Source organism: Onychostoma macrolepis, chromosome 13 (genome assembly GCF_012432095.1).
Source record: "Onychostoma macrolepis isolate SWU-2019 chromosome 13, ASM1243209v1, whole genome shotgun sequence".
Taxonomy (NCBI): domain Eukaryota; kingdom Metazoa; phylum Chordata; class Actinopteri; order Cypriniformes; family Cyprinidae; genus Onychostoma; species Onychostoma macrolepis.
Genome location: NC_081167.1, coordinates 31,231,507 through 31,255,041, shown reverse-complemented (window position 1 = coordinate 31,255,041; position 23,535 = coordinate 31,231,507). Strand labels below are relative to the sequence as shown.

General features: G+C 43.9%; 1 protein-coding gene and 1 long non-coding RNA gene across 2 annotated transcripts; one reads left to right on the top strand and one right to left on the bottom strand.

Moving 5' to 3' along the window:
* Positions 1 to 721: 721 nt before the first annotated feature.
* On the bottom strand, positions 722 to 22,548 carry LOC131551944 (cilia- and flagella-associated protein 46-like). Its single transcript, XM_058795200.1, has 6 exons — positions 22,483 to 22,548; positions 21,172 to 21,280; positions 19,395 to 19,515; positions 18,075 to 18,190; positions 16,320 to 16,408; positions 722 to 1,398 (listed from the first exon to the last, which is right to left on the bottom strand). Exons 1-6 carry the CDS (start codon positions 22,546 to 22,548, stop codon positions 1,126 to 1,128), a joined length of 774 nt encoding a protein of 257 aa, XP_058651183.1. The 3' UTR covers positions 722 to 1,125.
* LOC131551979 (uncharacterized) lies at positions 1,624 to 3,325 on the top strand. Its single transcript, XR_009273861.1, has 3 exons — positions 1,624 to 1,675; positions 2,945 to 3,067; positions 3,196 to 3,325. It is a non-coding gene; the product is annotated as an uncharacterized LOC131551979 (long non-coding RNA).
* Positions 22,549 to 23,535: the final 987 nt, after the last annotated feature.

The following is a 23,535-nucleotide window of genomic DNA, read 5'->3' as shown; positions in this document are numbered from 1 at the left end:
AACTAACATTAATAAATGCTACAAAAGTATTGTTCATGTTAATTAATATAGTTAATGTTAGTAACTGAAAACTTATTGAAAGTGTTACCGAAGTTTTATGTATTGTTGTGTGTATGTTTCACAGTCTTCATAGTTTGGACTAACCCTTTCATTGCTGTATCCCTCAAATCCAAACTGCCAGAGGGTTACTGTAATGCGTGTGCTTGTTGTGTACCGTTTTCCTGATGCCACCGTTTGCACTGATGGCTTGGGCCCGCCGTCGCTACTTGCAGCAATTTTTTTTGTTTTTGTTTGTGCTATTGATTGTCATTAATTTATTCGTTCATATTTTATTATTTATTTGTCTTTTTAGTTATGATAAATTCAATTCTGAGTGCACGTGATTCTCGGGTGGGGAGGGGGCGTGGCCCTTGGGAAATAGTCCTGCCACCACAGCTGGAATAAATCCTAGAGGAAAAAGTGCATTATACACAATGTGTAACATATAAAGTCGGACGCAGAGGTGAGTGATGGTACGTGAGCGTTTATTGAACAGGTTGAGGTAATGGAACAATGGTCTTTCGATTCGAGGTGAATAGGAGAGATCTGAAGTGAGCACTGAAGAGATGTGAAGATGATATTAACGATATTGATATCCACAATAGTGATGTGACGTTCGACACTGAGGCTTCGAAGCCTGTATCAAAAAAACGAAGCATCTGGCAGTGAAGCACTGTACCGGAGCTTGATTCATTTTGCCAAAACCATGTGATCTGTGACGTCCGAAGCTTCGTTTTCTCACACAACCACGTGACTGCTTCGTATTCTGTTTCAAATAACGCGATCCGCTTGCGCAGTTTGAAGTGTCACTCACTTCTTTGATAAGAATGAATAAATGTATGCATGTGTGAATAAATGAATAAATTGTGCATGTTCATTTTGTATTAATTCCCGCTTCACAATCACTTCAGCTGACCATTCCGATAATCATCTTTTATTTTGATAATTTATGCATATCATAGCCTATATTCTGGCCTATTTTTTCCACAAATTTATTCAGACTCATTTATTCATATATTGTGTAAAACAATGACTGACATGTAAAATATTAATTTATATAGAGTTAATACTTTCTTTGCTTTATTTTCATAGCACAAACTGATTTATTATCTGAAACAATCCAAAAATGGCTGGGTCGTCTGGGACGCAAAGGCAGCTATTTCCACCTTTTGACCACAAGATGTCGTTAGTGTGCGTAGTGTTGGAGAGCTTCGAGTAATGAACCTTTTTACGATACACTTGAGGGGAAAGCCTTGGTGCTTTGAAAAGCTTCATTTCACCATCACTAATCCACAGACTTGCGGGGAGGATGAGACGAGGGAATCCTCTGGATGCACACGGAACTTGGAGACAGACGATCTGGGAGGAGAGAAGGACACAAGGAGCAGAGACAGGAGGTAAGGCATAAAGGGTAAGTATCTTTGAAAGGTATATACTCAACGAGTTGGTCTTGGATGTAGAGTCCACGTAGTGTTTACGAGATCGGACAACGGATGAACTGTGGCGTGTGCTTTTATGCTGGAGTTGATGACTGTGGTGATAAGGTGCAGGTGAGCGTGATTAGAATTCAGGTGATGTGGATCGTTGTGATTGGTGGAGGGAAGGGCCTGACTGATCCGTGAGACAATGGCTTTAAGTAAAGTATTACCAAAGTTTCTTTCCACCACAGAATAATAATAATAATAAAAAAATGTATAGATAATTGCAACTTTTTTTTCTCAGAATTGCACGCTTACATCTCACAATCCTGAGGAAACAAGAATTGTGGTTTATAATTTCAGAATTGCAGGACACAGACTCAAAATTAAAAAGTCCAAATTTGGGGAGGAAACAGCTTAGATCACGATTCTGTGAGTTTATATCATGCAATTCTGAGAAAAAAGTGAGAATTGTGAGATGTAAATTCACAATTGCAAGACAAAGTCAGAATTGTGAGATAAGAAGTCTAAATTATCTTTTTGTTTTTTTTAATTCAGTGGCAGAAACAGTCTTCCATAGATATATGCTGATTCTAAGCAATATGAAGAACTGCATTTTGACATTTTTTTTTTTTTTTTTTACAAATAGTTAATAATAAACTATGCCATTAATCTGACCAGTTTCATTTATGTATGACTGACAAATATGCATCATAATACATTTATTAGTTTGTTTATGTTAACACTGTTTAATCCAAATGCATTGCCATTTTATATATGCAGTTTAAATACATAAATATTAACTTTCAAGTATTTTGTATGCATTATGGTAGTTTTAGTTTCACTTAAAAATGTAGATTTAAAAAAAAAAAACTTAACTTTAAATTTAACTCTAAAAAGGTTTTCAGAGGTTTCATGTTCTTTATCCATAGTTCATATGAGATTCATATGTAAACTTAGTATATGATACGGTAGCAAATGCAATCAGTGGTACAAAGTTAAGAAAATCAATAATCAGAACAAGTACGCAGACTTTAGATGCTCTTTTGTTGCCGTCGTGACCTTTGAAGCGCTGAAATGACGGCACAGATCTCCAGTGATCCTGATCCTGCAGCTTACAGATACGCTACACCTTCAGTTATGTCAGGGTTCAGCCTGTTTTATGCCACTTATACTGAGAAAATTGTTTAGAGATGGATTTTAAAGGTCATAATAAATCTTTATGATGTGATCAAACTCCTTTATGGCTGTTTTATTGTTGTAGGCATGTAATCCTGGAGCACAAAAAAAACTCATCCCTAATAAAAGTTACAAGAGCCTTGTCACTGATCTCAAATCGAATCTGGCTCTTTGTCTTGACTCTGTAGTCTTTTGTCAAAGAGGTTGCATTGGAATTTCAAATGCATGCTGTAAAACACCAGACACATAGATCTGACTGGAGTGAAGGCTCATATTTCATGTTGTTTTCATCTTGTGTTTCTATTCAGACACCTTGTTGAATGTCTGCTCAATGCTGGGAAGAGGAAAGAAGCAGCTGTCATGGCGAAGGTCACCTCTGATTTTATACAGTCACATAAACCAGAGCTTTATCCTCGGCTTTTACCGTACAGGTAAATCTTCCTCTTTTGTATTGCATGTCACTTCATTTATTAATCCTTCTCAAGCAGCTGCAACCGTCCTCATTTACTCAGGATCTATTTCACCAAAATATCTTGTGTCTTTTCTTTATTCTCCACAGAACTGACATGTTTTTGGCTCATATCTTATTTAGTTGTTCTTAATGTGAATGTCAGTGTGTATAGTCATGTGTAGATTGTCATAGTGTGTAATGTCAGTAGATTGTTGTAAATAAAGTCACTTTGTTCCTCGTCTCCTCGTGTCCCTGGCTCCGACGACACGTGACAATATTATGTTGGGGGGGTGGGGGGTGGGGGGGGGTGAGACCAAGGTGCAACATGAGAGCTAATTTCATGACTTAAAATGTGGTAAAGAGAGAGAGAGAGAGAGAGAGAGAGACCGAGAGAGAGAGGAACTGGGGAGCTAGGAAAGGGTGATCTATTTTTAAATTCATGAACAACAGTTACTTATTAGGAAATGAGAGTGAAGAGTTCAGAAGAGCCAGGGGGTAATGTCTTTATCACGGTATAACTGTCCATTTATGTAAAGTTTGTCCACAGTGATGATTGCCTTTTTTCCTTCATTCATCATTTGTTTTCGGATTGGGAAGAGATGTTTTCGACGCTCAAGAATGTCTTTGGATATTGATTGTTGAGTCCATAGTTTGTGCCTTTGAGTTGTCTGCCTTGCCTCTGAACCAGTTCTTTTTGTTTATAATGTTCAAATTTTGCGATGATTGGACGTGGGCGGTTGTTGCTGTTCTGGGATCTGATCCGATGCACGCGGTGAAAAGTGATATCCTGTACAGTTTCAGATGGTAATTTGAGCTGTTTCATCATGAAGTCCTTTACTGATTGTTCGGGGTCATCTGGGGTTTGTTCCGGAATGCCTGTGAAAAATAAATTGTCCCTCATACTTCGCGATTGTAAGTCCAGAATGTTCTCTTTCATGGATTTGTTTTGTATGACAACGGAGGTGAGTTGATCGGTAAGAGATTGAAAGTCCTTTAAAAAATTATTTTCTTTGGTGAGAGTGTCTATCTGTTCTTGGCTAAATTCTAAGCTGTGCCGTAGTTCTTGAAAGTCCTTGTGTAATACTTCTATTAGAGCGATCCTTGCATCAAGTCAGGAAAGTTTATTTTCAATGGAGAGTAGAATGTCGCTTACCTCTGTGCAGCACGGTGGTTTAGGTGATGTGGATGGTGTTGTACCTGTGCTGGATAGTGAATCGGGACGGGGTCTTTTGGAGTTTGGAGTGAGATTGCCTTTACTTTTTTTGTTGTCGTCTGGTTTGTCCTTGTTCATGGTGCTGTAGAGTCTGTTATAATGCGTGTCAATATAATCCTCAAGGTAATCCAGGTTGCAAAGCGTTATAGTCCAGTTTTGAAATGGAAGGAGAAAAAAAAAAATGAATGAAATCTAGCAGTGGGGAGGCGTCATTTTGGATTCTGCACCAGATCTCGTTGGGTTCTCGTGTTATGCAGCCATCACCCCCGTTCCGCAGCCATCACCCCCGCTCATCTGTATATTTAAACAATATTTCATTTTTCATGTCTTAATGTACTGTGAATAATCAGCTGGGGAAAGTATGAGTTCCCTTTCAGTCAGTCACGTTCGACGTTACGTCAGAGTGACTGACGCAAATGGCATCTTTTGATGGCTTCCCGCTCGTGCGTTCCTGGATGTGGTCGCTTCCTGGCTTCGTCTGACGGTCACGATCGCTGTGTCTCGTGCTTGGGATATCAGCACGCTGAAGCAGCGCTCGTGGATGAGTCATGTTCTCATTGCGGGAACATGACCATCGCAATGTTGCGGTCCAGATACATCCTTGTCAAAAGAGGGGGTATCCCCCTTGCCATGCCTCGTTCTAGTTCCTCCGTCTCTCAGCAGCAGAGGGCTACTTCGGCTCATGGTCAGGGTGATCTGAGGATCACGAAGAGAGCTTCCCTGTCGAGTGCTTCTCCGCGGGCCTCTCATTCCTCCTGCACTTCGCACCCTCTGGTGTTCCCGGACGAGCTGCCTGGGGCCTCGGACAGGACGGGGCCCAGCATCTCGTTCGGAGCACCAGCGGAACGACAGGATGTCGATTACTGCATCGGGTGACGAGCTAGGCTCTGGAGATGACGATTCGTCTGTGCTGCCTCCGTCAGGAAGAGTGGCGTTGCCCGAGTCAGATCCAGAGCTGACCGCTATGCTTGCCCAGGCCACCGAGAGTGTCAGGCTGCACTGGAGACCTCCTCCTTCTCCTGAACGCCCTCCTGCAGGTCCACCAGGCCAAGGCGTTAAAGCAGCTGCACGAGGGTGGTGCTGAACCAGGTGTGTTGCAGGAACTGCGCACAGCGACGGACCTCACCCTAAGGGTGACGAAAGTCAGCGCAGGCCCTGGGTCAGAAGATGTCCACGTTAGTGGTCCAGGAGCGCCACCTATGGCTGACCCTGGCGGATATGAGGGAGGCTGACAAGCATCAATTCTTGGACTTCCCCGATCTCCCAGGCCGGCCTATTCGGGCGAAGTGGTGGAGAGCTTTGCCCAACAGTTCTCTGCCGCACAGAAGCAGATGGAGGCGTTTAGTCACATCCTGCCCTGGCAGTCCGCTGCTGTTGCCACCCCACCACCAGCCGCAGTTCCTCCACCTGCTCGTCGCTGAGGGCACCTTCCTGCTGCCACCACCTCCGCTCCAGCTCGGCCTCAGCAGCAGCCTTCACGGCAGCGGCGTGGAGCTGGCCACAGGAAAGCAGCACAGCCCGTCTCCGCCCCTGTCAGGCCTGTGAAGCGCCAGGGCAAGTGGCGTCCATGAGACGGGCGACCCAGTGTTGGACCTGCATGTTCTGAACCGGGCCCTTCACAAGCTCCCGTTCAGGATGTTGACGCAGAAACGCATCTTTCAATGCATCGGTCTTTTCGATTGGTTCGCAGTGATTGACCTGAAGGACGCGTACTTTCATGTCTCGATCCTCCCTCGACACAGACCGTTTCTCTGCTTTACGTTCAAAGGGCGAGCATATCAGTACAAGGTCCTCCCCTTCGGGCTGTACCTGTCGCCTTGTGTCTTCACCAAGGTCGTGGAGGCAGCCCTTGTTCCATTAAAGGAAAGAGGCATTCACATTCTCAACTACCTCGACGACTGGCTCATACTGGCCCAGTCTTGAGTGCAGTTGTGTGAACACAGGGACACGGTGCTCAGCCACCTCAGCCAGTTGGGGCTTCAGGTAAACTGGGAAAAGAGCAAACTCTCCCCTATGCAGAGGATCTCTTTTCTCGGTATGGAGTTGGACTCGGTCAACCTCACAGCACGTCTCTCAATAGAGCGTGCTCAGTCGATGCTGAATTGCCTGGAGTCTTTCCAGGGCAAGAGGGTGGTTCCACTGAAACAGTTTGACAGGCTCCTGGGGCATATGGCATCCGCAGCTGCTATTACGCCGCTCGGGTTGCCTCATATGAGACCGCCTCAGCATTGGCTTCACAACCGGATCCTCCGACCTTCAGCCCGTGGTCAGATCTTGCTTTTCTTCGGGCGGGAGTTCCCCTAGTGCAAGTGTCCAGGCATGTTGTTGTATCAACGGATGCCTCTCAACGGGCGTGCAGCTGCAGGGCTCTGGACAGCCCCGACTGCAGTGGCATATCAACTGCCTCGAGTTGTTAGCAGTATGGCTTGCTCTGCGCTGCTTCAAATCGCTGCTACACGACAAGCATGTACTGGTCCGTACCGACAACACTGCGACCGTTGCGTACATCAACCACCAAGGAGGTCTACACTCCCTTCGCATGTTGCAACTCGCTCCCCATATCCTCCTTTGAAGTCAGAAGCATCTGAGGTCGCTTCGCACCGTTCATGTCCCAGGTGAGCTCAATCGTGCGGCCGATGAGCTCTCGCGTCAGCCCGCCCTTCCACCTTCTTCCAACTCCACCACGAGACAGTCCAGCTGATTTGGAGATGCTTCGGGGATGCTCAGGTAGACCTGTTTGCCTCCCTGGACACATCCTACTGCCAGTTGTTCTATTCCCTGTCCGAGCAGGTCCTCCTAGTGGCGCCATACTGGCCCAATCGGACTTGGTTCCCAGAACTGATGCTCCTTGCGACAGCCCATCCTTGGCAAATTCCTCTGAGGAGGGATCTCCTTTCTCAGACAGGGGGCACCCTCTGACACTCGCGTCCAGACCTGTGGAATCTCCACGTATGGTCCCTGGGTGGGGCAGGGAGGTTCTAGGTGGGATTCCTCCAGTGGTAGTGAACACCATCACTTCAGCTAGAGCCCCGTCTACAAGACACGCTTACAGGCTGAAGTACCACCAGGAAGACCCCCGTAGATGCCCGATCATGGTCGGGCTCTTTTTTCTGCAAGAAGGGTTGGAGCGAAAGTTGTCTCCCTCCACTCTCAAAGTGTATGTTGCCGCTATTGCCGCACATGCAGTAGAGTATGTGGGGAAGCACAGACTTGATCATCAGGTTCCTCAGAGGGGCGAGGTGGTTAAATCCTCCGCACCCTCATCTGGTACCCTCTTGGGTTCTCCCCTTGGTCCTGACGGCCTTGAAGCAGGAGCCCTTCGAGCCTCTGCAGTCAGTAGAGCTTAAGCTTCTGTCGTTAAAGACAGTGCTCCTCATTGCATTGGCCTCGGTCAAGAGGGTAGGGGACCTGCAGGCATTTTTGGTCGACGATTTGTGCCTAGAATTCGGACCGAGTGACTCTCACATTGTCCTGAGACCCCAGCCCGGATACAAAGCCCAAAGTTCCCACCACGCCTTTCAGGGATCAGGTGGTGAACTTGCATGCACTGCCCCAGATGAGGCAGACCCAGCCATTGCTCTGCTCTGTCCCGTCCGCGCTTTGCGCAATTACGTGGACCGCATGCAGAGCTTCAGGACCTCAGACCAACTCTTTGTCTGCTTCGGTGGACAGCAGAAGGGAAAGGCTGTCTCCAAACAGAGACTTGCCCACTGGATAGTGGAGGCTATAGTCTTGGCATACCAGGCCCATCACTTACTCTACGAGAGGTGTGGCATCTTCTTGGGCATTGGTGCGGGGCACCTTTCATAGCAGACATCTGTAGAGCTGCCGGCTGGGCGACAGCTTACACCGTGTCTACACCGGACGTGAGTGGTGTGGCGCGACAAAATACAATAGAACCTATTGTGCTGTCTACACTGAATGTGGCATCACAAATCCCCAACAGAAAACTGCTGCCGCGTTCTATTTATGACGTATTGACACAAATTTCAAATGATTTTCAACGGTCTCTTCTGCCGTCTCTGCTGTGTATTGATCTCACTCCAGGCTGGCTGAGTCTACCTCAGAGACTTCCATATGTAGTACTGCCCTTGGCCAGTCCATATGTGTATCTCCACATGGTACCTCCTTTACGCAGGATGTGGATTCCGTAGCGTTCCCCTACTTGGAGTATGCTTTCCTAGTGTTATCCAATATCCACTGTACGGAACAGAAGTGGGTGTCATCGCTGCCTAAGCCCTATCCTATCTTCTGTCCCAACTGGCATGGGGGGACTTGCCGACTTCCGCGGGGCACTGGAGTGGGTCAGCAATAGTGGCGTTTTCATAGGGATCCCATTTGCGTCAGTCACGTAACGTCGAACATGACTGACTGAAAGGGAACATCTCGGTTACGTAGGTAACCCTCGTTATGTCCCGTCGCCACAGTTGCTGTAGCACCGCTGTACGGCCGAGGCACACCATCTCCTCAGCATAAAACTGATGTGAGCCTGCACGCGCTCTCCTTTTATACCCGCGCTGCGGGGCGGGATGCGCGACGCAAAGCATGCACGCCAACTGTCATTGGCTTGTTTTGTTAACACTCGAAGGTGATTGGGCTTTCGGGCGAGATCCCATTTGCGTCACTCTGACGTAACGTCTCCATTCCCTCCTTCAGGGAATGAGGGTTACCTACGTAACCGAGAGGTTATTTGTATTAGATTAATCGGCACCGATAGTTGATTTGCGGAATTATCGGTTATCGGCAAAAATCCATGCCGATAGTTTTCCGTGTTGAAGAATGGCTGAGAATGGTCTGCTGTCATTATACAGTACGAGAGCGGCCTCTAGAGGTGGAAATCACTGACAGCACATGTTGTTTGTTTTGGCATGTGACACTGTGCATTGCACAGAGCGGGAAACTTCAAACGTGCATTTAAATGGAGCCAATAGAAAATTCTGCCGTGGAACAGCACGCCATTCATATAGTTTTCCATTATATTTGTCCCAAATCATTGTTAATTTACATAATGACTTCACCCTAGGCTAAAAATTATGTAGTGTGCATTTTTCAGCAAAACGTTTGTCTTTCTGTGGCTCTAATACAGTCTGTATTCTTCATATAGAGAGCTGTAATACAGATCGCGCATTCTCTTTCCATTTGCTCTGTTTTTTTAAACACCGAACTTCAAACTCATTTATGCCACATAGTTCATTCTTGAAGCAAACTTATGTCCGTTTGGTGATTAAATAAACAGTTTTAGACCGCTGCTTGAATTGAACGTGACGCGTCTGTTGTGTGTGACACCTGGGACTTCTCCAAGACGCAGCGCTGTGCTTTTGCACAGTGTGTCACTTGCATATTTTGTTTTTTATATTTTGATTAGATAATCATGCATTGTTCTAAAATAGCAGCAAATAAAATGTGAGAGTATACATACAATATCAATAACTTGTGCATGTAATTTTAATATGGCCTTGTGTAGGTATTTCAAGATCTTTAAGCATGACTGTTGAAATTAAATGGTAATACTTAACAATACGAGTCCATTTGTAACATTAATGAAAGCTGTAGAAGTATTGTTCCTTGTTAGAGTGTGTTCATTTCGTTTCAACATTTACTATTACTAATAGGCTTCATTTTTAAATTTTAAAGTTTCTTCTTTTAACATTAGTAAACTACGAAATAACTAATGATCAATATAATAATTAATATTAATACTACATTTTTATTCATTTTCAAAGTATGGTTCAGTACTGTTACTGCTTTTTAAAAATAGTAAAGCTCTATTTTAGTTTTCGTTCAGTATCCATTTGAAAAACTATCGGTTGATTAATCGGTATCGGCCAGTGTTTACCTAGCTATCGTTATCGGTAAAATCCACTATCGGTTGACCTCTAATTTGTATCCTACACTGTAAAATTTTTTTTTTTTTCAAAGTTGTAAATATAAAGTTGTAAATTTAAGATTATTAGAGTACATTTTAGAAGGAAACAGTTTTCTACTTTAAATTTCTAGTTTAATTCAATGTTACTTGCACTTCCTTTGTAATTATCTGAGAAATAGCAATTGTTTGGGGGTGAAAATTTCCAAAAATACTGAAATTGATATATCATAAACAAATATTTTTTCAGTGTATTTATCTGCAGTGTTTTGCCTTAACTAACTTTAAATAAGAGGCTCAAGACAATTCTCTTCAAACTGTTGTTTTGCCATGACAATCATTCAGCTGAAAACTTACCTTCTAATTCTTTAAAAGTCTTTATAATATAATATAATATAATATAATATAATATAATATAATATAATATAATATAATATAATATAATATAATATAATATGTAAGGATAATCAACTGCTAGCTGTGCATTAAACAATTTGAATGCACGACGTGGACCATTCAAATCATTTAATGCACAGCTAGCCGTTGATTATCCCGTTTATGCCATGGTCATTTCCCAGCATTCACATATTAAAGATGTTAATAATATTTGCGCTGCAATATTTGACCAGAATGATAAAAATTACGGTTATTTTTGTCTGTATTACTATTCAACTGTAACTGTATGTTACTATGGTTACCAATGTTTATAGGAAGCGCATTAATATAGAATGTGATTAAACTGACCTGGAACTACCTGTGCAGTTAAACAAATTTAATCAACACCTGCCAGCCAATCAGAATCGAGTATTCAGACAGACCATGGCATCAAATATAATATAACATAATGTGCATTATGATAATGAGATCTGTATCATAACCTCTGAAGCGGTCATCTTGATGTGCAGTATATTGCATAATTTACACAGGATTTTTCCTCCAAACTATTGAAGTGCAAACCTGATTCTAAAGTTCCTCTTCAGGAACTCGAGCTGCGTCCGAAGACGCTAGGGGAACGTCCTCAGTGTAACCGGCTCTAACCGGCGTCAGCTTTCTGTCATTCAGCTAGCGCTCTGTGTGTTGTCAGTCCTATTTAGTGTTGTCTTGTGTGTAGAGTCTTCTCTAAAGAGGGTTCTTTCGTCAGCGTTCCCCGCGGCGCTGGCCCCGCTTTCGCCGAGGCGGAGCGGCGGCAGCGCTCATGGGGTTCGCAGTGAGATCTGGCGCAGGGATCGGAGACGAGCGAGTCTCTATCTCCGCCCTCGCCCGTCAGATCCCATGACCGCTCCCCGAGATTGGAAGCCCGCCAGGCGGATACTTCCCCTCGGGCAGCGGCATCGGCGCTTCTCCTGTCTGAGGTTGACACGGGAAACGTCGAAGACGTTGCGCCCTCTCTTTCGCACCAGTATGAGGAGCTTGTGGAGGTGGTCACTCGGGCCGTGGCCAAGTTAAATCTTGTCCTGCCTTTTTTCCCCGACCTTCACACTGAGATGTCAAAGTCGTGGGGAAAACCTTTCTCGGCCCGCCTCTTCGTCCCCTCTTCGGATTACTACGGTAATGTGATGGGGACGAGTGAGTGTGGTTACAGAGCGATGTCGCGTGTAGAACAGACGCTTGCGAGCTATCTGTCCTCTAGCGCGGCATCGTCTCTGAAGGCTCCGACCCTGCCCACCAAGCCGTTGCGCACTTCATCGACGCTGGTGGGCAAGGGGTACGCGGCAGCAGGTCAGGCTGGTTCATGTCTGCACACTATGGCGGTGTTGCAGGCATACCAGGCTGACCTGCTCAAGGAGCTGGATGAGGGCGAGGGATTTAGTGCGGAGGATATCACCGAACTCCGCAAAACCGCTGATTTGTCTCTCCGTGCCACCAAGGAGACCGCCCGCCCGGGCGGTCTATGGCAGCTTTGGTGGCGGTGGAGAGGCATCTCTGGTTGATCCTGTCGGATATTAAAGATCGCGACAGGGTCTTCCTCCTGGATGCCCCGCTGGCGCCATCTGGCCTCTTTGGTGATGCTGTTGACGCAGTCGTCGGCAGGCACCGAGAGGCCAGTAGGCAGGCGGCAGCGTTCCAGGGGTTTCTCCCTCGCCGCTCTCTAGCTCAAGGGGCTGCTGGGCGAGAGCAGCCCTGGCCGCGTGCTGGCTCCTCGCACATGGAGGCTCAGAAAGAGAGCGTCGCTGCCCGTGCTCCCCCAAGAAAACATAGGGGCCAGGGCGGTAAGAAGGGCTCTCGGTCAAAGACCTCGCAGCCTAAGCCGGATCTGCGGACCGTTCTGCAGGCGAAGAGGTCTTCGGCCAAGAAGCCCTGAGGTCAGTGGCCCAGGGCTTATGAGGTAGCCCCACTGGGAAGGGCGGCGATCACCGCGGTACTCGGTGCTCGCCTCGCCCCGGTACCCTCAGGAGATCGATCTGCCAACCCTGCCACGTACGGTGTTCCAGGGCGCAGCGGTCTCCAGCGAGCATATGTCTCAGTTCTTTCCGCCCGGAGACGTAGCGGAGCTGAGATGTTCGCCACCCCTTCGGGGGTCTCTGGAGCAGTTAGTTCGGTCGTTTCCTGCCGGGGTGCCGTTCCAGGGCACCGAACTAGCCGCTCAGATTACACCAGAGGCCAGTCTCGAGAGACTGGTTCCCTTAATAGACTATTTAGCAGCGTGGAAACTACTGCCAAATGTGTCTCAGTGGGTCCTGCGTGCTGTAGAAAGGGGCTACAGAATCCAGTTTGGTTCTCCTCCGCCTCGATTCAACGGGGTGAATTCCACTCTGGTGGATCCCGAGCAGGCTCTGGTAATGGAACGAGAAGTAAATACTCTCTTAAGGAAGGAGGCCATCGAGGTGGTCCCTCCTCAAGAAAGAGAGTCCGGGTTCTACAGCCGGTACTTCATAGTTCCCAAGAAGGATGGAGGATTGCGTCCCATTTTAGATCTGCGTCAATTGAACCGCTCAGTCGGCAGACTGAAGTTCAAGATGCTCACACTCAGACAGGTTGTGTCACAAATCAGGTCCGAGGACTGGTTTGTCACAATCAATCTAAAGGACGCATACTTCCATGTCTCCATCCTTCCTACTCACAGGAGGTTCCTGAGGTTTGCTTTCGGGGCCAAAGCTTACCAGTATCGGGTTCTTCCCTTCGGCCTAGCACTCTCACCCCGCACTTTTACCAAGTGTGTGGACGCCGCGTTAGCTCCGTTGCGGCTACGAGACATCCGCATACTCAATTATATAGACGATTGGTTGATTCTCGCTAGCGAAGGGCGGCTCGACATCGAGATGTTGTTCTCGCCCATATGAAAGTGTTGGGGTTAAGACTGAACGCCAAGAAGAGTGTGCTTTCTCCATTACAGAGAACCACTTATCTTGGTGTGGTGTGGGATTCGACCACGATGCAGGCACATATGTCCCCTGCTCGGATCGAGTCTATCCTCACGGAAGTCAGGGGAGTGAAAGAAGGCCAGTCACTCACTGTCAAGCAGTTTCAGAGACTGCTGGGTCTGATGGCAGCTGCGTCCAACGTGATACCTCTTGGCCTGCTGTACATGAGACCCCTACAGTGGTGGCTCAAGACCAAGAGATTTTCCCCGAGGGGAAACCCGCTTTGCATGATCAAGGTCACGCGGCAGTGCCTACGTGCCTTAGTCATGTGGAGACAACCTTGGTTCTTGTCTCAGGGCCCAGTGCTGGGAGCTCCATGTCGCCGCGTAACGCTAGCGACAGATGCGTCCCTCACCGGTTGGGGAGCGGTCATGAATGGCCACCCTGCCCGCGGTCTGTGGAGCAGGCATCTTCTCGCCTGGCACATCAACCGGCTGGAGATGCTGGCTGTGTTTCAGGCTCTGAAACACTTTCTCCTAGACCTAAGAGGTCACCATGTGTTGGTGCGCACCGACAACACAGCAGTGGTCTCTTATATCAACCACCAAGGAGGTCTGCGGTCGCGCCACCTGTACAGGCTGGCGCACCAGATCCTTGTGTGGTCCCAGGGCAAACTCCTCTCACTGAGGGCAGTTTACATCCCTGGGCATCTCAATGTGGGAGCAGACATCCCTTCGAGACAGGGGCTGTGGCCCGGGGAATGGATGCTTCACACCGAGGTGGTGAAGCAGATCTGGAGAGTGTTTGGCCAGGCTCAGGTGGACCTCTTCGCTACTCAGGAGACAGCGCAATGTCCCCTCTGGTACTCTCTAGTTCATCCAGCTCCACTGGGGCTGGATGCCTTGGTACAGACATGGCCGAGGCTTCGTCTGTACACTTTTCCCCCGATTGCTCTTCTCCCCGGAGTTCTGGAGAGAGTGCGCCGGGGCAGGGTTCGGCTCTTGCTAGTAGCCCCATTCTGGCCGGGCCGAGTATGGTTCTCAGACCTGATTTCTCTCCTCGACGGCTCTCCATGGGAGATTCCCATCAGGAGGGATCTCCTCTCACAGGCAGGAGGCACCCTGGTGCACCCCCACCCGGAGTTATGGAAATTGTGGGTGTGGCCCCTGAGGGGGCACAGCTCATAGCTTCCGGTCTCTCAACCCGAGGTTGTGGAGACCATCCTCCAGTCCAGAGCTCCCTCTACGAGGAAACTGTACGCCCTGAAGTGGAGACTCTTCACTTCATGGTGCAGAGATCGCCAGCTCGACCCAGTTAACTGCCCGGTTGGTACAGTGCTGGAGTTCTTGCAGGCTCGATTCTCTGCAGGGTTAACCCACTCCACCTTGAAGGTTTATGTGGCGGCGATTTCGGCCTACCACGCCTCTCTTGGTGGACAGTCAGTGGGTAGACACCCCCTAGTTACACGTTTCCTCTGCGGTGCGCTGAGGCTAAAGCCCCCAGTACGGTCCCGAATTCCTCCCTGGGACCTGGCTGTGGTGTTGGATGCTCTCTGCAGGCCTCCCTTTGAGCCTATAGAGGAGATATCTGATCGCCATCTCACCCTGAAGGCTGTATTTCTTCTGGCGATTTCTATTCTGAAGAGAGTTGGGGATTTGCAGGCCCTCTCTGTGGCCCCTACTCACTTGGACTTTGCGCCTGGCATGGCCAAAGCCTTTTTGTACCCTCGTGTAGGGTACGTCCCCAAAGTTCCCTCTGTCACACCACAGCCGGTTGTACTGCAGGCCTTTAGTCCTCCTCCCTTTCGGGAGCCAGACCAGCAAAAGCTTAATTGTATGTGTCCAGTGCAAGCACTGGACGCATACGTCCACAGAGCTGCCCTGTGGAGAAGGGCGGACCAGTTGCTTGTTTGCTATGGTCCCCCTAAAAGAGGTCTCCCTGCTTCCAAGCAAACCCTCAGTCGGTGGATAGTGGATGCCATTAACATTGCCTATGAGTCCTCTGACCTCCCCTCGCCGATGGGAGTCAGGGCTCATTCCACTAGGAGTGTGGTGGCCTCCAAGGCCTTCCTGGCAGGTGTCCCAATTCAGGACATCTGTAACGCTGCGGGATGGTGTACGCCCCTGACCTTTGTCAGGTTTTATGGCCTGGACGTGCGGGCCACTCCAGGCTCTTCCGTCCTCTCGCCCTAGATGTGCTCCGCGGGGATACACACTGGGCAAGGATTGGAAAGTCTGGCAGCGTGGATATCTCGTTCCCCTAGCGTCTTCGGACGCAGCTCGAGTTCCTGAAGAGGAACATCTTAGGTTACGTATGTAACCCCAGTTCCTCGAGGGAACGAGACGCTGCGTCCCGATGCCACACTTCCGGCATCCCTGCCAGCGCTAGCTTCGTTCCAGAGGCTGACGCCAGTTTGCACCGCACGTGCTTTTATACCAGCTGGTCATTACGTCACCTCGCCCGTGACGTCTCGCCCATCCATTTGGACAGATTTAATTTGTATTCAGAGCCGGTTACGCTGAGGGCATTCCCCTAGCGTCTTCGGACGCAGCGTCTCGTTCCCTCGAGGAACTGGGGTTACATACGTAACCTAAGACGGTTTATTTTCTCATGTCAATCACAAAGTTGATTGCACACACATACTAACCCATAACCGTAGCCTTAACCTCAGTATAGCGTTGGTTGCATATCCTGACAGATAGCAGTATTGTTTGTTGCAATGGGATCACTGGTGATTTTTCTGAACTTTCTGAACTAGTTTGGGGTAAAATCATGCTTAATTGACACTATGTTGTTCTGAGGGAAAGTCTGATCAGAAGGAATGTGTTTGTACCTCAGCGCTGATGAAACTGACCTCGGCTAGCAGACGCAGCAGATCTCTCTGTGTGTTTGGGTCGGTCTGGTTCCTCTGCTCTGGACTCGCTCTGTTCTTGGGTTCACCTGCTATCAGACAGGATTCAATCAGCAGAACTCATCTCACAAACCTTCACGACAGAAATACGGCTGTCACACAAGCCTGTAGTCATAAACCGGCTAAATGAGCCATATTTCCATATCAGCAGTACATAAAATGCAATATTCTTAATGACCACAGCTTATGTTCAATACTAGTTTGTTCTATCATGATTCCTTAATTGAAACATTTCTAATTCAGAAAAAATATATATTTACTTATGGTGATTGTGACACTTTGATCAAGTCTCATCTCATAAAAATGACCATTTGACATGATTTGAATGCAGAATCTAGCACAGTTTATTGGTTTATTGATCTAATGATTTAATGATGTGATTCAACATGATGAAGCTCAGGAGACTCAAAGCTTTAGCTCAAGCTCAAGGCTTGTAAAACATTGATGATAATCGACAGATCGAATCATCGAGAGGACTTCATCGTCTCTGACCTTCACTTATCTGTATTTTTCAGCCTTGGCATCGCTCACGGATTCTGAAGACTTTGAAGAAAAGCTTGAACTGAAAGGCTAAATAAATCTATAAGATAATCAATAAAACCAGCAAACATGAAGTAAAAACATAGAAAAATCCTTTAAAAGCTGAAGTTGATTCATTCTACACTTAATATCTAGGAAAAATGCAGACAAGCTTTCCAGAGTCAGATTATAAATAAGTTTGCACTAAAATAAAAACTTTTAATAAAAAAAATATTTTATAAATATTATTTAAAAGGTTTTTATTGAGGTTGCAAATAAAGATTAATGGAGTATATTTTGTTAATAAAACATACTATTTTATTTTTTTAAACTTCAAAATTTCAATTTAATTCAATTCAATGTGTTACTTATGGAAGACCATAAAACCTTTTATCTGACAATTCTGACTTTTTTCTTGCAAGATATAAAAGTTTATACAGGTATCTTAAAATTCTGAGTACAAAAAAAAAACACAATTACAAGATATAATTTCAGAATTGCGAGATATCAAGGTAAACATTTCGAAATATGAACTCGCAATTTTTCACAATTAGTCAGAATTGTGAAATAAAACTTAACAATTACCTTTTACATTTCTAATTCCATGTAAGAAACAAACAAAGAATACAACAACAAAAAAAAAAAAAAAAAGAATGGCAAGATGTAAACTCGGTATTGAGTTTATATTTCATAATTATGACTTCTTTTCCCAAGAACTGCTCATTTGTATCTTTTTTCTTTTTGATTTATTTTTTTCTCTGAATTACAAGAAAAAAAGTCAGAACTGTCAGATAAAAAGTTGCAATTATCTTTCTGAAATTTACTTGCAATTTCTGAGTGAAAACTGTTTCTGCAATATTCTTTTCAAGTGTATGCCATTAGTGCCACCAAACCAAACTGCAAAAATAAAGATCTTGTCAAACTCAGTCAATGATGCTGATGTGAGTTTGTTGGAGACGCTCAAACATGCATCGCAGTGTTTTAGTCTTCAGGGAAATAAACCAACCAATGACTTACAGTCCCTCCTACAGTGTGTCTGAACATTAAACCTGGAAACCTGAAATGATTTTAATATTACACACATCGGCTGTAAACCTGTTTTGAAAAATGTGCCTTTTCCAGCACATGCAGCAGCTCTACATCATTTCATTATTCCTGGCTCTTACGGGAGTCACTTACTCGTGTTTTTCCATCGTCCATCATCATAAAGCAGACAGAAGCGACAGGCCACCCGGCACACGTCAAAAACCTCCTGTTTCCGGGCGGTCTTGGCCAGAGAACCCCATAATTTCATCCTGACAAAGACACAAACATCACAGAATGAACACGAGAGCACACATTTCAGTCTGCCGCTCCCTCGGCGTCTTCGGCTCAGTCACACAAAATAACCAATGCCATCTTCAGCTTTGCTGGTTTTATTCGCATGTTCCTTCCTTGTGGAAGAAAACAGAAAAGAATAAAGTTTTTTTCTATCATAATGAAGTCCTAGTGGGCCTGTATGGTCCTGGCCTTGAGAAATGTATCATGATGAACTCCAGGGTGAAGCTGATGGAGGGAATTCATAGCCTGCTTTATTTTAATGAACACATGCAGTACACGTGGCTTTTTGGAGGGAGTAAAAAATCAGCACAAATTTTAGAAATAAGAACTATGTTGATTTGTGAGAGTGATTTCATCATGCCATCATGGTTAACATTGTGAAATAAACTCATAATTAAGATTGTATAATGTTTTTGAAAGAAGTCTCTTCTGCTCACCAAAACTGTATTTATTTGATTAAAAAATACAGTAAAAATTCTGAAATATTATTACAATAAATTATTATTTAATATGTGAATATATTTTAAAATGTAATTTAGTCCTGTGATGCAAAGCTGAATGTTCACATGATCATTCTAATATGCTGAGAGAATTTCTGATTATTATTATGTTGAAAACAGCTCTGCTGCCCAATATTTCTGTGGAAACTGTAGTAAAGTTTAAGTAGAATATTACTTTAACTGATCAAAGACACCTTAAATTGATCAAGTGACAATTATAACGTTACAAAAGATTTCTATTTCAAATAAATGCTGTTCTTTTGAACTTTCTATTCATCTGTGAATCCTGAAAAATAAAATGCATCACGTTTTCCACAAAAATATTGTGCAGCACAACTGTTTTCAACATTGATAATAATCAGAAATGTTTCTTGAGCAGCAAATCAGCATATTAGAATGATTTCTGAAGGATCATGTGACACTGAAGACTGGAGTAATGATGCTGAAAATTCAGCTTTGATCACAGAAATAAATTACAGTTTAACAGATATTCACATAGAAAACTGCTGTTTTAAATTGTAATAATATTTCACAAATTTTATTGTATTTTTAATCAAATAAATGCAGCCTTGGCGTGCAGAAAAAAAAAAAATAAATAAATCTTCATTATTCCAAAATTTTAACCGGAATTGAAAATAACGCATCTTGTAAATGTGCAACATAAAGCCTAAACACACACCTTTCTTTGTCATCCGAGCTCTCATCAAGTCCCTCCAAATGACCTTTGACCTTCTGCACATAGGTGCTGTGATGTTGGGCTTTAGCAGCGAGCAGCTCCAGACGATCTCCAGCTCCATCATCTAGAGAAACACAACCACAACATACAACAGAATCAGCTCAGTCCTGATCATCAGAGGAACTGCATGAACTGCCTTCAGGCCTGACGCCTCTAGTAGAGTTTAAAATGACAAAATCATGTAAATAATATTAACATCATGAGCTTCAGGCTACAGAGCTGCAGGCGCTGCTGACATCAACATCATATCAGTGTGATGATGAAAATATTAAATATCTGTGGACATCATCATTATCATCATACTTAGCGGGTGGCATGAACTAAATCTTATTTCACAGTATAACTAATTTCATATAACAACAACAACATTATATTATCATGATATAGTTATTTTTGCTGGAAAGTCTATGAAAAGATAGTTTGCATTTAAAACAACCTTGAAGTAAAATACTGCTTTATTAATACGCCAAACAACTAAACTACTTCATGTTCTGCCTAACAAACACCCTTACTAACAAGAATTTGCTCATCTTTACTCGTTTGAGTTGAGTATTTTCACATTACTCCTTGTTTTCTCATCACTCTCAGTTGTACACTGGCTTTTAACAGTTTGGGGTCTGTAAGATTTTTGAAAGAAGTCTTTTCTGCTCACCAGGGCAGTGTTTATTTGATCAAATATATAGTAAAAATTGTGAAATATTATTACAATGTGAGTATCTGTTAAAATGTCATTTATTTCTGTGATCGAAGCTGAATTTTCAGCATCATTATTCCAGTCTTCAGTGTCACATGATCTTCAGAAATCATTCTAATATGCTGATTTGCTGCTCAAGAGACATTTCTGATTATTATCAATGTTGAAAACAGTTGTGCTGCACAATATTTTTGTGGAAACTGTGATACATTTTATTTTTCAGTATTCTTTGATGAATAAAAAGTTGAAAAAAACAGCTTTTATTTGAGATAGGAATCTTTTGTAACATTATAAATGTCTTTACTGTCACTTTTGATCAATTTAATGCATCCTTGATGAATAAAACTTTTGAACGGTTGTATATATCTACTGCTAAAATCTCTCTTTCTGCTGTTGCATGGTATACTGTATTATTCTGCCCAGCTGTAATCATGCAACATTAAAAAGCTCATACAAAATGAAAACACTAGATTTATATTTCCTGAAGGAGACGTCAGTCTTAGCACAGCAGCAGAATCATGTTAAGTTATGAGATAATCTCTGTTATTAATTATTGGTGAAAAAGCCCAAATATCTAAAGTATAATCTTTGCAAAAAACTAAAATATATAATGATTTCTATGCATCTGATGTTTGAGAGCCGCACAGATCAAACGCTTCAGTCTGTCGTCTCGAGGAAACGCTGGAGAGCAGCCACTGATTACACACTGACTTATGGAAGTAAAGGAGGACTGGGTTGATATTCCACGTGTGGATCTGATGTGGGAATTTATCTAACAGCACTTCTACTCTGTCTGATGCTACTAACGGCATGACGTCTGTTAGCCAGACCTTTCATTAACACCATCAAATCTGTGCCACATTTCAGTGTGTTGATGCTGTGATGAGAATTTACAATTACAATTATGACCTATCAAAAGAAAGCTGAACACACAGTTGTAATTGTATTGCCAATCAAGACAGTTGACTAGTATTAGCATAAAGTCCCACAAGTGAGATTAAAATATGCACAAAACATTGGCTTTACTGTCAGCATCCAGGATGGTTTGGAAAGCATCAGGCGACAGAGCAATTCCAGCATTAACCAGCAGCGGCCGCCGCTTTCTCATAGCCTCGCGCCCGCTTCCCTCTTTAGCCTGTTAATATAACATCACATAATCAATACAGAACATACAGTACACCACTGATCTGATACTGAACCTAGACACCGGTCCGGCTGAACGATATCTTAACACATCAATTGTGAAGACTTCATATGCTAAATTTTAAAATGTGGGGTTGGTAAGTGTTCTGCTCAACAAGGGTGCATTTATTTGATGAAAAATACAGTAAAAATTGTGAAATATTATTACAATATAAAGTAGCTGTTTTCTATGTGAATATCTGTTAAACGGTAATTGATTTCTGTGACCAAAGCTGAATTTTCAGCATCATTACTCCAGTCTTTAGTGTCAAATAATCCTTCAGAAATCATTCTAATATGCTAATTTGCTGCTCAAGTAACATTTCTGATTATTATCAAGGTTGAAAACAGTTGTGCTGCACAATATTTTTGTGGAAACTCTGATACATTGCATTTTTCAGTATTCTTTGATGAATAAAAAGTTCAAAAGAACAGCATTTATTTGAAACTAAAGTCTTTTGGGACACTATAAATATCTTTGCTGTCAATTTTGAGCAAATTAAAGGAATAGTTCACCAAAAAATAAAACTTAGCTGAAACTGTGCTCACTCTCAGGCCATCCAAGATTAAGATGAGTTTGTTTCTTCATCAGATTTGTAGAAATGTAGCATTGCATCACTTGCTCACCAATGGATCCATCTTGATGGATTTGTTTCAGTTTTTGTCTTCTCCAGATGTTAACTGATGGACTGGAGTGCTGTGGATTATTGTGATGTTTTTATCAGCTGTTTGGACTCTCATTCTGACGGCACCCATTCACTGCAGAGCATCCATTGCTGAGACACTGATGCAGTGACACATTTCTACAAATCCGATGAAGAAACAAATTCATTCTAATCTCAGATGGCCTGAGAGTGAGCACATTTTTATTTTAAAGTGAACTATTCTTTTAACGCATCCTTGCTGAATAAGAGTATTGATATCTTTCAGAAAAAAACTCTTATTGACCCCAAACTTCTGAATAGTTGTGCATTTCCAACTTTGTCCAAAGTCTAATGCAGCGTTGCTTGTGTAATGTACATCAAAGTCATGTCTCAGAATGCAGAGCGGTACAAAACTAATGAGGTTTTGTTTCAGGATCCTGCTGAAAGGGCCGTTCACACAGGACACATTCTTTTATTCCGTCTCTGTTAAGTTTTTTTTTAGACTTTGTACACCTGCATCAGACAGAAGGCTCTGGCCACTGTGTCGCATCTGTTTTTCGAGCATCTCATGCTGCATTTTTAAGTTTAAAAATAGTTCTTTTGAGAAACTTTGAAAAACACATCACATGTTTTGTTTCTCACTGCATCTGGCTGATTTTGCAGAGCAGAGCAGTGAGAGAACGGCCCTCAGCAGTCAGCTGTCTATGTGTGCAGGAGAGCCACTCATTAAATGTGTGTGGTGACGGTCGGTGAAGCATCTGCTGGATGAGTTTAGCGGCGCGCTCCTCCGGTCGAGTGGGAGCGCTGTGGACAGAGGAGCGCAGCTGGAGGAGGTGTAAGGAGGAGGACAGGTGCTCGGAGTCGGGATCCAGCTCAAGAGCTTTCTGAAGATGCGTCATGGCAGAATCCAGCTTTTCATTCTCCTCGTCTATAGCGGCCAGTTCAGCATGAACCCGACACAACACATCCAGCAGCAAACTGTGCACAAACACACAGTTTAAACAATACATGACTTTAAATCAAGTCACATTTTATAGTGTTTTATACAATACAGATTCAAAGTATCTTCACAGAGATAAACAGGACAATAACTGAATCAATGATGCAAATGTTGTCAAATATGAGACAAATACAAATTCTGCTGTAAAGCAGCTCTCTTTATTCAGCTCAATTCAGTTCAGTGTTGATTCAATTCAGTTCAATAACATTGTCAATGCTGTACAACTGGGACTTACATTTCAGACTGTTCCTCACACATGACTTCATACAGCATATAATATAGTGCATGAGACTAATTTTAGGACTCTTAAAGTGATTTTTTGGTCTTAGAAACATTTAAAAAAAGCAAAAATTAATTTAAAATTATGAATTATTATGAAAAACTACAATTAAAATGAAAACTGATGATATTAAAACAAAAGCTAATTCAAAAATATGAATAAATACTAAAATAATATATAATTTACGGAAGCTTGCTTCTGCTTCTGCAACTGAATAAAAATAAAAAGTTAATTGTGACCTTTTATCTTGCAATTCTGACTTCATAACATGTAATTGTGAGTTA

Excerpts from the sequence above, each read along its gene's own strand:
- LOC131551944 (XM_058795200.1), bottom strand. The coding sequence starts at position 22,548 with ATGCAGCATGAGATGCTCGAAAAACAGATGCGACACAGTGGCCAGAGC. Across the intron at positions 16,409-18,074 it reads TGGACGATGGAAAAACACGA|CAGGTGAACCCAAGAACAGA; the intron begins GTAAGTGACTCC and ends CCTGTCTGATAG. Across the intron at positions 1,399-16,319 it reads TGCTGCGTCTGCTAGCCGAG|ATCGTCTGTCTCCAAGTTCC; the intron begins GTCAGTTTCATC and ends CTCTCCTCCCAG.